Source organism: Rutidosis leptorrhynchoides, chromosome 2, assembly GCF_046630445.1.
Source record: "Rutidosis leptorrhynchoides isolate AG116_Rl617_1_P2 chromosome 2, CSIRO_AGI_Rlap_v1, whole genome shotgun sequence".
Lineage (NCBI taxonomy): Eukaryota > Viridiplantae > Streptophyta > Magnoliopsida > Asterales > Asteraceae > Rutidosis > Rutidosis leptorrhynchoides.
The window spans coordinates 351,623,377-351,639,691 of NC_092334.1; the positions used below are offsets into that span (position 1 = coordinate 351,623,377).

General features: G+C 32.1%; 2 protein-coding genes across 2 annotated transcripts; one reads left to right on the forward strand and one right to left on the reverse strand.

Moving 5' to 3' along the window:
- Positions 1–244: 244 nt before the first annotated feature.
- LOC139888922 (uncharacterized) lies at positions 245–1,060 on the reverse strand. Its single transcript, XM_071871904.1, has one exon. The coding sequence runs from the start codon at positions 1,058–1,060 to the stop codon at positions 245–247; it is 816 nt and encodes a 271-aa protein (XP_071728005.1).
- Positions 1,061–6,462: 5,402 nt separating this feature from the next.
- LOC139888923 (uncharacterized) lies at positions 6,463–7,332 on the forward strand. Its single transcript, XM_071871905.1, has one exon. It carries the CDS (start codon positions 6,463–6,465, stop codon positions 7,330–7,332), a length of 870 nt encoding a protein of 289 aa, XP_071728006.1.
- Positions 7,333–16,315: the final 8,983 nt, after the last annotated feature.

Here is a 16,315-nt window from a genome sequence, read left to right on the forward strand (position 1 = left end):
TATATGTACATTAAATAAATATCGTTACAACGATAATCGTTACATATATGTCTCGTTTCAAAATCATTAAGTTAGTAGTCTATATGAATCACCGGTCAACTTGGGTGGTCAATTGTCTATATGAAACCTATTTCAATTAATCAAGTCTTAACAAGTTTGATTGTTTAACATGTTGGAAACACTTAATCATGTAAATAACAATTTCATTTAATATATATATATAAACATGGAAAAGTTCGGGTCACTACAATGCAGCCCACCCATTGAACGGGTAATTGGCCCAATTGTCAAAACACATATCTAAGAAACCAAGTTTAGAAAACCAAGCTTTGTTGAACCTAAACAATTTTGTGCCCCAAGACACTAACTTTTTTCCCCAAACAAGTGGTTTATGGTCTGATCTATCAGGCTTGGCAGCTAACAAAATAGAATCAGGCCACAAATCGATCCAACATGAATTTAAAAGGACTCTGTCAATACGCGACATCTTACCAAGTGGACCTTCCCATGTGAACTCTTCGTTTGAAAGGGGTTGATCGATCAAACTGGCATTAAGAATAAAATCGTTGAATGTTTCAATACTATTCATATCAATTGATTCTCTACACCTTTCATCAGGTGTGCAAACGGAATTAAAATCGCCTAGAAAACAAATAGGACCCGACCAATTGCACGCAATATTTTTCAATTGCTCCCACACCCTTCGTTTACTCGATTCTAAATGAGGAGCATAAACGTTTACTATAAGAACAACATTATCAGAAGGAATGTACCTCAAAACGGATGCAATCCAATGTTTACATTTCCAACAATTAATTAAAGAGAAAAAATATGATCTCCATATTGACACCAAACCACCTGACCTTCCATCCGATTCTACTTGAATAGCTTCAAAAGCGTATTGTTTCCAAATTTCGTTCAAAATTGGTTGAGACACTATTTTAACCATTGTTTCTTGGATGGCTAAGAATTGAATTTGAAAGTTCGTAACAAAAGAACCCGCCATACGCCCTCTTGATTTGTTACCGAGGCCGTGGGTATTCCATGAGGCTAGCCTCATTACTTTGGTTTGGGTGAAGTGGATTCATACTCCACCATATTCTTCATAATGACATCAAAGTTTACCATTTCTTCTTTAAAGGTTAATTTTTTTGCCCCAATCAATTACCACTGTGTTTGAAGTTTTTGCTTTTAGAGACTTCACCAACAACATGATTTATTTCACTCGAAGTGTCAAATTCACTAGAAAGTTTAAAAACTTTATCAGACCAGTGGTTAGAAATGGAAGCAGGAGCATCCTCTGGTGTGAAGGGTTGAGAGTTACAACTTGTTTGAGCCTTCTATTGCGAATTAAATCACACTCCGTTTTACATTCATCATCAAGACATTGGCTATTTGGTGACCCAAAGTTGCCTGTGTTTGGATTACTTTTGGTAGCCGGATTTTTTGGTTTGGTTTGTTCACATTTGGAAGGTAAACAGTCCACTTTAGTATCTTGACTAGGATTGGAGGATTTTTGAGTAAATTTGGATAAGGGTGAAAGGGTAGGAAAGTCACTTTGCTTAAAGGAATAGGGTTTTGAGTGGGGAATAGGTGAGTGGTCACTGTTCGGCATTACATTGTGTACTTTTCCTGAAAATAGGGAATTTTTTATGCCATTTTCTCTTTCCTTTTGATCTTTGACAGCTTGGGTTACTTTTTCTATCGAGTTATGCACCACTTCAGACATGTTACCGTTGCAACTTGATTTGATTGGAGTGCAATGTTTTGAATCTTCCTCACCTATGAGGATCTCACCCTCCTCTGGCTGAGCAACCGGCGAACCTACCAGACTTTCTTGAATGACCACCAAATTTTCTTTGGCGTTTTTTAATTCCTCCACCGCAGAAATGGTGCACTCGAGAGCATAATTGTATTCGTCTATAATTTCATCAGACACTGTTTCCATATCGTCTTCATAATAAAATTCTTCAACCCATAATTTACATTCAGACTGATTTGGAAGTTTAACCGAAACATACTGTCTAATGGGTTTTGGATCATCGACTTCAACCATAGCAAATAAAGTATCGGTATGCTTTAACCGATGGGTGTTACAGTCAACCTGAAGGACTCTCCCAAATTCTTTTGCAGCTTCAATGGTGCATTCCGGTGAACAACATTCAAACGGGATACCTTTGATAGCCAATCGCGTGATCCTGGAATACTTACCTCGCTGTTGAACCATCAGAAGTACTTCTAAAAATTCCACTTCATTCATAGTAGGTCCCATGGTCATCCTCTTGAAGCTTTCGGCATCTTTACATTGGACCACATAACCAAACATTCCCCTCACAGAGACTGCTTTTAAGGCTATACTCCTACTTTATAACCACTTGAACAATTTGAGGGCTTTGATTGGTTCTTTATCAACTATGTGTACTGTAAAATTCAACTTATCATTGATTTCTTGGTTAACCGAAAGATACACCTTGCACTCTTCTTTTGAAACATCCGAAATCTTTTTTATAATCATTTCATTTTTTGCATAGCCTACAAAGATCTTTCTGCCGTTGATAATTTTGCCATTCGTTTTCTCAATAGCCTTGGAAGTTTGAATAACGTCTTCGAATTTAACGAAAGCAAAGATCCTGTTTTTTTCCATGAAATGCCCTGAATTTTGCCAAACGATTGAAAGTTAAACTTGATAGTGGATGGGTTTGAGAAACGTGAAAGACCGCCTAAGAAGATGGTTGATTTTTTTGGAAAACTAGAATTGTTGGGGTTGCTGGAGTGGTTGGATTTTTGGTTGAAGGATTGGTAATTATGTTGCTGGTTAATGGAAACGGAGTTTGGAAAAGAGGGTTTGAAATTTTGAGATAGAAGTGTCATATTGTTTTTTACTGGTTATATATATTCAGTTGAAAATTTTAGATTGTCACTCTTGAATAACACCCAATTTAAGGGGTAAAGTAGTCAGAGCAAAGCACACCACCACATGTCAAATTGCTTCTTCCAATTAAAAAACGGACCCCACCAACTCTGATCCACTATAGTACATATTATATTATATTATATATATATTCAATTGGAAAATTCACAATTGCTACTATTCAATTAGGACTATTTTGTAATAACAATCACATTCAAAGATAAAAACGCAATTCATGGAACAGTGGTTATGAAGGCAGCTATTAATTAAATTTTCTCGGTTTTGATCCCCACCTCACTTTATTTTTTAAAGCAATTCTGAAAACTCTATATTTTTAGATTTTAAATAAATAATGTTCTATTCATTATTGAATATTACTCATGGAAGAGTAGTTAGAAGTGCGTGTATTATTAAAGTAGTAAGGTGTTCAATTCCGAAAAGCCTTTTTTAATAATTTTTACCAATTAGACGTAAAATCGATATATTTCAACAATAGAACATACTGTCTTAGTTAAATATACCTATTGTTTTATGGGTTACGTTAGCCTCACAAACGTTAAATTAATTTAAATGAAAACATATAGTTTTGTACGAAAAAAACTTTACGAAGATATGTACAAACAATATCCGTTAAAAGCTCTTACAAGATCAACCACACTTCAACCGCAGCGAAGCGCGGTGACCCAAAAACTTGTTAACATTAAAAAGAAAAAATCCCTAAAGAACCCCATCGTCTTCCTTCTTCCTTATTTTTTTATTGATACAAATACATGTATATCACTATTCACTATTTTTACAGTAGTAACCAAAGAAGAAAAAAGAAATGAAAAAAGCTCCAATTTTCTCGCCCTCAAATATTTCGAAACAAGAAATAGCAGCTCGAGCTTGGCTAGGGCGACGAGGGCGGGTGCATCCCCATCGAAGCCCTCCTGAAGATCTGAACGACGAGGATGTATTTCGCGTTGGTAATGGCCTACTAAGACTTTATTTTTTAAATGACTAAAAGAATGCCAAAGTTACTTAAGTGTATTGTTAAAAATATACTAGTGCTAGTCGCTATCAAGTTTATACTACTCCATTTATGGATGGATGGAGTTGGTTATTGCCTCTCTAACGATGCCAATTGTTATGTTAAACACAAAGGATTACAATGTCAAATACAATGGACTTTTTTCCTATTTTTTTTATGTCATACTAATTTAACATTTGACTTCGCAAAATAATATAATGATATATAACTATGATATGATGATATCATAATTAAAATAAGGTTATACTCCGTATAAGGTAACCTTTAGACTTGTCTATACATCAACTCTTTATATTGAATGATCGATCGTATGAGATACAATTCCTTATGATGAATATAAAAATGGGATACAGAGCAAAGGTAGTGATGGAATGGAAAGCGGAAAGTAGGTCAGGTAGGTGATAAATATAATACCTTGAATTTTGGAAAAAATAAATTTCATGAAAAAGTAACTCACTTTGCTCAAATAATATTAACTAGTTGTGGAGCCCTCGTTTCGTGCCGAAGGCTCTATTTTGAATGCGAGTTAAAAAAAAAATTTTGATTTATTTTGTAAAAAAAGAATTTTTTTCGACATCTAATATTGAAGGGTTGTTCCTTTTGTGAAAGTTGCTTCTTTTAGCGTTCGGGTTTTTTTTTAAGTTAATTGATCTATTTTGTAAAAAAAAATGTTTTTCGACATCTTTTAGTAGCATTGAAGGGTTGTTCTTTTTATGAAAGTTGCCTCTTTTATCGTTGAGGAATAAAAAAAAAGGAAAAAAAAAAAGTTAATTGATTTTTTTGTAAAAAAGAATTTTTTTCGACATCTTTTGGTAACATTGAAGGGTTGGTTCTTTTACGAAAGTTGATTCTTTTATCGTTGGAGATCAAAAAAAAATGTAGCACAGTAGTGGCCCCTGTGGGTCCAACTGTTTGAGCGCAGCGTACAAGTCAGTAAAGCGTGGTGGGTGTTATTATTCAGTATTTTTGGTTTTAGTAATGGGATAAATAATAATTTAGAATTTAGAATATATGTATAAAGTGGGGGGGTTTGATTTGTATTTTAGTGGAAGTTAAGGGGGTTAGTTTTTGTGAAAAGCGAAAATGTAAATAATACTATTCATGGCATATAAGACAAATTTTGTCTAATAGATAATATGTTAATATACTGTATAAAATAGTTACTTTGCTCAAATAATATTAATATACGGTATAAAATAACAGTGAAAAGATTAAAATACCCTGATTTTTGGAATAAAAAATTTTCATGAACAGTAACCAGCTTTCCTCAAATACCATATTCTTTTGTGGGTGACTATGGTATTGAACATACAAATTGCAATTATTATGATAGGGGGATGATTCTCACACACTGTTTTTTGATCCTCACACACCCTTTTACCCTATTATTAGGGAGGAGTTCAAGTAAATTGGTGTGTGAGGATCAAAAAACAGTGTGTGAGAATCATCCCCCATTATGAAATCAACTAGATTATTATATTACGGTGAACAGTAAAACCATATTTCTTATTAATATAATTGTAATGTAATGTAATAATATAGAATGAGAGTTTTTATTTGAATTATCAAATTAGTGTTATAAATTTAAAATGATAGTTGTTTTTCAAATAAAAAATTAAGAAAGAGGGACATTACCATATTAACTATTAGACAAAACTTATAAATAGTACCAGTGGTATTTTCGTTTTTCCACCTTTTTTTCCTTCTTTCTTTCAAGTAACACCACAAAAGCCCCACACACTTTGTTCAAAAATTAAAATCGGCCCCCAACACAGGGGGTTAAAGTGTCAAATCAAAATTTTCATAAAATATCTTAAATAAACTCCACTCAAATATTCAACAGGTCATATCTTCTCGCTCGCAACGAGTTAAATTTTTCCGACACCATCCTTAAACTCGAAATAATTTTATGAACACAATGTCACTAACTATACGCAAAACGGACACTTTTAAAAAAACGCTAAATATTTAAGGTACTTTTCATATATGTTGATTTTTTACTCGCAGGCTCCGTAACTAAACACAATAAAATACATTAAAAATCGAACCCCCGCCGCGAAGCGAGGGTTCGAGAACTAGTTTAAATCAATAGTTGATTGTAAATTCAATCAATAATTAAAACAAGAGAGACATAATTATGATATTATTAATTAAATCAATAGTTGAAATTCAAAATATATAATTTCAACTAAAATGGGTTCATGTCTTGGCCCTCATGTATAGTGTTTTTTATTGTATATTTTCGTCGGTTATTAATAAAATGCTTCCTTTTTAGAAAGGAAAAAAAAAAAGATTATTTCTGATGTTCTCTTTTAAATCAAATTAACATACAAGACTCATTTATGCACAAATAATACTATTTCATTTAAATAACTTAGTCAAAGCAAAAAATCTTTCGCTTCTAGGCAAGTGGTGGTGGCGAGTGAAAACCGAACCCAATGCATATTGGGTAAAAATTATCAAAAGCATATATGGGTGGGACGGGGGGTTGGGAACTCACGATTTATCTAATTTTCGAAACATGGGTACAACTTGGGATGGCATTCTAGAAGCAGGATTGATAATCAACAACTTGGGCATCAACCTCACTGATTCGTTTGCGAGGACTGTCAACAATGGAACACACACGCGGCTATGGGATGATATTTGGATCTCTAATGTTCGACTAGCAGACAGATTCCCCAGGCTGTATAGGCTCGAGTGCAACCCTCGTTGTTTGATTAGTGATCAACGTAATATCAGTGCAAATAATGATCTTAACGGATCCTTCAGGTGGTGCTGGACTAGAACTCCAACGGGGCGAACGGCAACTGAACTTAGCGAACTAGACAATCCCCTTCGGACTGTCACCTTTAGGGATGACATCGATGATGGTTGGAAGTGGAAATTAAACACGAATGACCAGTTTCGTTCATCTATTCTCACAGAGCTCATTAACATCAAAATCTTATCAAACGATATCAATTCGGGAACCACGTTATTGAACAGGCTCGTTCCAAAAAAGATCGAAATTTTTGTTTGGCGCGCGAGACAATCCCGGTTACCGACACTTTGTGAGCTAAATAGACGGGGTATTGACTTGGATTCACTACTATGTCTGGTTTGTGGAAACGTAATCGAATCGGTAGAGCATGCCCTCTTCAAATGTGAGTTATCGGTTAAAATTTGGAGGTGTATTTTTCAATGGTGCATTGAACCAATACCAAGGGACCTTAACTTTCAGTCCATGTTACAAGGAAAACGAATTGGTTTGAATCCGAACGACACTTCGAACACCTGGCAAGCAATAGAGTGGACAACCGCACACGCAATCTGGAGTAACCGAAACCAAGTCGTCTTCAAAAAGAAAAAAATGCTCTGCTACATCGATCTTAAACGAAATTCAAGTTAAATCCTTTGAATGGATTTCCAATCACGGATCAGGGACTAAACCTATTTGGTCACAATGGCTCATAAATCCAAATGTATATTTCTAGCAAATGTTTTGATGATACCTTAGTATTTTCGTGTAGTTAGGTTGATCTCATTTCCTTTTGTACGGCATTCTCTCATGCCAAATGTAATTGTTCGGGTAGTTTAATAAAATGTTGCCTTTCTAAAAAAAAAAAAATTTAAATAACTTAGTGTAGTAATGTATTGAAATGTATATTTACATCATAGCCAGGGCCGGTCTTGAGAATTTGGATGCCTAGTGCGAACATCTCAAAAATATGCCCCCTGCCCTCCCTCAAAATATATTAATAGCACAATACAAATATTTAGGGGTTTGAAACCTAGTCAAGCTAGACGGCTCATCCCCACGCTAATTTTTATTTAACAAATACAATTCAAATACACATGTTCGGAACTACAAATCACCTAAAATGATGTCTACGTGCATTTTTGATGCAAAAACTTCAATCAATTTTATCATAATATACATTTGATAGAAATCTATTTTCAATACTTATAATTGCTAACCCGTTTAACCGTTTTTGACTTATTGTACTTCGTAAATAATTCTTCAACAATTTCAATTTTGAAAAACTCCGTTCTGCAGATGCTACAGTGAGCGGGACGGTTAGCAAAATCTTGTATGCAAATAAAACATTTAAAAAAATATCCATCTTCTTTGTAAACTCCATAATCTCAATTCTCAAGTGACGTCCACGACAATTTGGGGAAATGAATCAGATATATAAAATGATGGTGGAGTCATAGAGATTATTTATGGTATTGTATAGAATAGATAAAAAGAATTTGATTATCTTGATTTAGGATTTGGGAATCGTCGAATTGATGAGGGGATAGAGGAATAGAGGATGTTTGGATGCCCCAATGATACGACGAATCAATTCTACTACGTATTTAATTTTACTTCAATGATAGTGGGCTCTTTTTTTAGTTTTTGTAAAACAGTTTATTATTTATATAGGCTAAAATATTGGGCTTAATGAACCTAGTATATATTAAAACTGGACCAATACTATGATGCCCTTTGGATTGTGTTGCCTATGTGCGATTGCACCTTCAGCCCCGCCCAAAGTCCGGCCCTGATCATAGCCCGAGCCCGACCAAGCTCGACGGCATAAAAAGAATATATATAACATGTGATCTACACAGCCTCATGAACCTACACTAATGAAGCATGTTTTGTGTCTCAGTGGACACGAATTGATGTGGAATGAACTTTCACCATTTTCGAAATATAGTTATTTGAACAACTTGTCCTAAATTTAAATTGGGCAAATTACATAAAAAAAAGGTAACGTATTTTCTCTATTTTTCTATTCTAGGTAATCTATTTCATTCGGATATAAAAAAAAGAAGTCTTTTTTCAAAAGTTAATCAAAAAGAAGGGTTTCGTTAACTTTTGTTAACTTTCTCAGTTAAGCTTACCATAACATGTCAAGTCCTTTATCGACAAACATTTTCAACTTGTGATTTCGACGCACGTTTTCGACAGGCGATTTCAGGGTGCGTTTTCAAGGAGGTTTACGAGGCGGGTTTTTCGGTGCGCGTTTACGAGGAGCGTTTTCGAGACGCGTTTTTTGCGCGAAAACGCGCCTCGAAATCACGATTTGAAAACACGTCTCCAGAACGCTAGTCGAAAACTCTGGTAAAAAACGCGCCTCCAAAACGCGAGTTGAAAATGTTGGTCGATAAAGGACTTGAAATGTTATGCGAAGTTGACACTTAACTGAGAAAGTTAACAAAAGTTAACGAAACCCCTCTTTTTGATTAACTTTTGAAAAAAGACTCTTTTTTTTATATCCGAATGAAATACATTACCTAGAATAAGAAAACAGAAAAAATATGTTACCTTTTTATGTAATTTGCCCATTTAAATTCACCACAAAGTCAAATATCACTTAATTAAATTTTTCAGGGGTGTCTGGAGTAGATTTTAAGAGGCATTTTAGGACCCCCAAACAATATATTATCTTGATATTATATTGTTTGTATTGAAATAATGCAATAATCTTACTAGAGGTTTCATTTGAAAAAATTATTGAATTATGCATGCAACTAGTCATTTGTGACATCACCCCCACACGATGATGTATGTAACAACCAGGATACAGTGGCGGAACTTGAACCCGACTACAGATGAGACAAGTCTAAAAATTTAATAAATTTTTCATTGTCAGCAGGGGCAAACCCTAAAAAAAAAACCTTATTTTTTGTTAATTTTTTTTTTTTTTAGTGTAACATTTTTTTTTCTGTTAAATCCAGGTGGGGCTGACGCCCCCTTTGTAATACCCCATGTTCCGCCACTGCTAGGATGAAGATGTTCGCGATTAGTAGCAAGTCTAGAAATCATAGTTACAGATATCACTAGTTAAAACCTTATAAAAAAACCACTATCAAATGGTGTCACTAGTTAAAAACCAATTTTTTTCACTTGATGGCTTATTTCACTGGTAGCTCGTACTACCAGTGCTAACCTAATATATCCGTCCCTGATGGCGATTCTGAGAATACTAAGTTGTTGAAATCATGGCCATAGCTAGTATTTTATGAATTCAAAAAAGAAAAGAAGAAATCCTGTAAGAAAACAGGGTATGAGAATTAACAATTTGAACAGTTTCTAAATCGTGTAAATATCTTCTCTATAACATATATCGACCCTAGTTGTGTCTAATTTACGAAATCTTTATCAGAATGGGACAAGAATGCAATTTGTGTTTTGGTAGTAAAAACACATATAACATTATAAGAGTGAATCCACAAGCTTTATGGGTTTTGAGATGAAGGCATGCTTATGTTATTGTGGAGGAAAAAAGAGTTGTGTTCGGTTGAAAAATGAAAGTGTTCTAACTTTTTGTTTTGACGGGAAAATAACGATTTGGTATTTGGCAGGAAGACTCATTGGACCCAAATTTTCATTTAGCGGGCCCTAACAAGGGGGTGCTGCCCCCTAGACTCGTACAAGAGGAAGCAACCCTCTTGACACCTGCTATATCCGCGATAGTATCAAAGTCAACTTTTACGAACAAGCAAAATGTCTTCAAACTCGTTATTAAATATAACTTGATAACATATGCTTTCAAGTAAATCCAATTCTTAAAATGATTACTTCCCCCGTCCCATAATTATTGTCCTGTTTGACTTTTTTGAGTCTTTTGTTTACAACTTTGCTAAAAATTTCTTTCGTTGTGTTATATAACACCCGATGAAAGTTATATTAATGAAAACACGTTCAAAAACTATATCCATTTCCGTAAATCTAATCAAATATTATATAATATAAATTAAAATATTTTGAAGTTAAAATTGAAGAACAAAGACTAAAAAAGTTAAACTGGATAATAATTATGGGACAGAGGGAGTATTAGATATTAGATATTTAACCTTCTAAAACAGAAAAATAACAAATAGTGAACTTTTTACTTCTTTCAAATGAGCACATAGTTTTAACTTAAACCTTCTAAAACAGAAAAATAATAAATAGTGAACTTTTGACTTCTTCCAAATGAGCACCTAGCTTTTAACTTCTTTTAAATGAGTACATAACTTTTTGAATTTTATTGATACTAAAACATAAACAATGCCATGATGAGTTAGAAATTTGTTGGGACAAAAAAGACTTGACGTTAATAAAGTTCTTAAACAATAGTATTAAATAAACGAAATGAAGCAAAACTTATAAACTAGATGAAAGAATAAACATGTGCAGATGAAATTTGGACCTTTAACCTTTTGTTTCACCAGCAACCATGATCACGGCTATAACTTTCTGCTCTGAATTTTTCAATCTTGTTATCTTGAAATACAAACTTAATTACGAATTATTAATATGATATACAGTGCATATATATGTGAGATAGATATGTATGTATATGGATGGTGAGTGAGTTGAAGTTAATTAAATTAAATAAAAAAAGAAAACGAGATCGCCGGAGGAATAAACGGAATCGTGAAATGGAATCATTCCCTCCACTTTTTTTATGCTTATTTGGGCCTTTTGATTTCTAAGCCCAACAAAAAGGTTAAACTGGCCCAAGTTGTATAAGTATATATATATATATATTAGAGGTGAAAGTTAAAATCGATTTTTAAACCGACCCGACAATTAAACCGAAACCGATTTTTCATGCGAACCGGTTTTTTCAATAACCGGTCCAACCGGTTTAAACCAATCGGTTTGAACCAGTTTCGATTTTTGATTCACACCGGTTTTTTTACCGGTTTTATTCCGGTTTTAATCGGTTTATTTACAAAATCGATTTAAATCGATTTTTAAACGTTGAACGGTATTATTTTTTTTTGAATTTACGAAGCAGAGGTAGTGAAGAGACCAGTCCTAATCCATCCGGACGAAGTCCATATCGATTATAAACGATTCACAACAGTTGATTACATTGCGAGGTATTTGACCTCTATATGATACATTTTACAAACATTGCATTCAATTTTAAAAGACAATCTTTCTTTACAATGAAAATTGACGGCATGCATACCATTTCAGAATTATATTCCAACTATAATTGACTTAATAATAATAATCTTGATGAACTCGACGACTCAAATGCAACGTCTTTTGAAATATGCCATGAATGACTCCAAGTAATATCTCTAAGATGAACAAATGCACAGCAGAAGATTTCTTTCATACCTGAGAATAAACATGCTTTAAAGTGTCAACCAAAAGGTTGGTAAGTTCATTAGTTTAACATAAATAATCATTTCATAATTTTAATAGACCACAAGATTTCATATTTCCATTTCTCCTAAACATACGTCCCATACATAGAGACAAAATATCATTCATATGGATTGAACACCTGGTAACCGACATTCACAATATGTATATAAGAATATCCCCATCATTCCGGGATCCTCCTTCGGACATGATATAAATTTTGAAGTACTAAAGCATCCGGTACTTTGGATGGGGCTTGTTGGGCCCGATAGATCTATCTTTAGAATTCGCGTCAATTAGGGTGTCTGTTCCCTAATTCTTAGATTACCAGACTTAATAAAAAGGGGCATATTCGATTTCGATAATTCAACCATATAATGTAGTTTCTATTACTTGTGTCTATTTCATAAAACATTTATAAAAATTGCGCATGTATTCTCAGCCCAAAAATATAAAGGGTAAAAAGGCAAATGAAACTCACCATACTGTATTTTGTAGTAAAAATACATATAACATCATTGAACAAGTGTAAGGTTGGCCTCGGATTCACGAACCTAAATTGATTATATATATTTATATGTTGGTCAATATCTGTCTATCAAATTAAGTCAAGTCATAGTGTACCACAATCCTAATGCTCGAGACTAATATGCAAAAGTTAACAAAAGTCAATTTGACTCAAAAAGATTTCCCAGATTTATACATGATTATTATATAGTTTAAATATCGTCGTCTTATATTTTTAAATATTTTTAAAAGATTTATTAGAGTAAATAATATAATTTATTTATTAATAAATAAAACTTTATATAGAAATATACTTTTATATCTTAGATAATAAAATTTATAAAGTTCATTGAATATCATAAAAATATTACGATAGGTTTTATTAAGGTAATTATATTATTTTATTATATTTTTATTTGATAAAATAACATTGATAATAATAATAAGTAAAAGTTGTATTATTTTGTATTAATAATTATTATTATTCTACTAATAATAATAATAATAATTATATTTACGAAAATGGTATTATAACAATATGATAATTCTTATTAATAATGAAATTTTATATTAACAATGATATTCCTATTAAAATAATAATTTTTGTAAAGATGATATTTTTAATATTATTAATAATACTTTTAATAATAATAGTGATAAAAATAATGGAAAATGATAATTTTATCTAAATCAATATCTTTAAATTTTATCATGATACTCATACTCATTATTTCCTAATCAATTTGTTAATAGCTTTTAAATCGTCTTTTATATCTCGTTCATTTTAATGATAATAATAGTAATTATAATAATTAAGTGTTACTTAATATTATAATACTAATAATAATAAATGTTATGATAATGATATTACTAACAACTATTTTAATGATTAATAATAATAATAATACTAATTATAACTTTAACAATAGTAATAATAATAAAAATATCAATTTTTAATGATATTACTTTTTATGGATAATAATAATGATAATAATAATTTGATAGAAACTAGAACGATGTTAATAACGACGATGAAAATAATCATTTTTAATAATAATATCAAAAATTCAATTGGCTATAACTTCTAATCCGTTCATCGAATCCATTCGACATCTAAATGAAAAGTTCTTAATTTTTCGCTAGCTTTCCAAGGACATGCATATCTTATACCTTATCTCAATCACAGGTGTAACTAATTCAAGATTCAACATAACCTATCTAAGGGCAATATCAAAAATACAAGCATGCATAATCCTATATTCTCGAGCACTAGTCAGGGATACACTATTAGTATGCCAAAATTTATTTACGAGTACTCACGTATCAATATTGAGATTCAATATTGCAGGAAAGGTACGTAGACGCAACGGAGACGATAAATACCAAATTGACCTCACGAACATACCCATGATCCATACCCATGACCTCCATAGCTATAACCCATAATTTCCTTAGCCCTATTCCGCTCACAAAACGTGTTTTGAAAGTGACACGCTCATGACCTCGTCATAATATTTTATGTAATAATAGTAAAAATATTAATATTACTAATAAGATTAATAATAATCTTAATCTTAATAATAATAATAATAATAATAAATAATAAAATATAAATAATGATAATATTACGGAGTATATATCTCTGATAGAGAGATAAGTGAACCAGAAAGCCAGAAAAACGTTCGTTTTATAGCAACTTTCCTTCACCTACTCCCCATTCACTTGCATGAGAATTGTGTGGAGAGCTCATGCAAGTGCATGAGACACTTTTTCAATTCACATTCATTTTGTGCTATGCCGACACACGTTTATAATTATGTATATATATTTAATATATATTATATTTAATCTTTAGAATTAATTAAATATTATATTATATTTACGCTCATGGTAAAAATATAATTTTTACAAAAATGACACGGTCGTGGTCTCACGACTCATGTACCACTTTCGGTTTTTCGAGCGCACTCTCGTACATTTAGAAAACTAGCCTTTTTCGTTATGCGACGTGTACTTTTAATAATAATTTGACTTTTTTTTATCAAAAAATTACTTTGTGAAAATGTATCTTATAAAATTTGAGTGTTGTGGTCATTTCCTTCTATAAAGCAGTGACTCGTTGTTAACCAAAATATATTATTTTAAATTAGGACGTTTTATGACTAAGTAAAAATATATAGTTACGTATTTAGAAATATAAGTTTGTATCCAAAATCTTTTATTTAATAGTATAACATTTAGTTTTTCAAAACTATTTATTTTTCAAAGTTTATTTTTATTTTGCTTAGAAAGATAGTTTAACGCGTAACGTTTTCAAGTTAATATATTTATACATAAACATATCTAATCATATACGTTCATTTAGTGGTTCGTGAATCATTGAAATTTGGTCGAAGTTAAATGAATGTATGAACATAGTTTAAAATCCTTGATATTTAATTTAACAAACTTTGCTTATCGTGTCGGAAACATATAAAGATTAAAGTTTAAATTTAGTCGGAAATTCCCGGGTCGTCACAGTACCTACCCGTTAAAGAAATTCCGTCCCGAAATTTGAGTGGGGTGGTTATGGTTACTCATAAAAATGTTTTTATGACGAATATGAGTTGATATGTAGAGTTTTATCATTATTGAGTAATATAGATAAAACGATTCGATTACTTGAAGAGTACAAGTGAGGCTATCATAAAAGAAAGGAAATGAGAATTAAAGTTTTTGTTTTAACTTTTGACGTTGTCTTGGTTGAATTTCGGAATTCAAGGGATTTAAAGAAAATCTTCTAAATCTAAAAGATTTGATTCTTCGGCGAATAAGGAAATCAAGATTTCTCTAATTAAATGCGGAGATCTGTTTTGATTTTTCTATCAGATATTTTACTATAAATTAACTTCTTTCGTTCCGTTACTTTTACCATTCCTATACTCAATTCTCAAATTCAAAAGATTATGAAAATGCTTAATCCAGTTCTAATCCTTGTCCTTATCCTTACTATTACAACAATTATTCTCCTTTTCTAACTTTCACCAGAGGAATCTGCTTACTTCTACTTTGCCTTTGGGGTTATAGTACTTATAATTCTCCAGTGTCTTTATGTTGCGATAAACATTGATATACACGGTTTGTAATTTTTGTGTTGTTATCGGGCTTTATATCTCCCCTTATATTTCAATGTCCCTATTTCTGTTTCCTATAATCATTGTCATCCTCAGTTAATGCTCTATTTTATTTGCTACAATTTATACCCCCTTTCTATTTCGGAGCTTCATGCCTTTGTTTTCTTTTCGCAAGTATTGGTCCAGAATTTGTAGGTATGGAGTTCTGAATGAACTTAATATTCTAAGCAAGAAAGAATGTAATAGCACGATTTGATTTGTCAAATTACCAGAATCACTGAGAATAGAACTATCAAGAATATACTTTCTTGATATGTTCAGAAGTTAAGCATAATGAAAGAGTTATGTATCATGACACATGATGATGTTATAATCTGTGAATCATCATGTTCCATTTTAGAAACTCAGCATGACTTACTGTAATATAATTACGTTGATCAAGTGTCATTATATTATACTAACTCATGCATCAGTTCCCAACATTACTTCAATAACATTCATATTTTAAGCTCGAAAGTTTACAGAATATAGAAACTAACAGTTTCTATATGATGTAACACTGATAGCACGAAGAGATTAATGATTTTAGATAAGAACAGTTATAAAAATATCTTCAGAAATATGGAGGA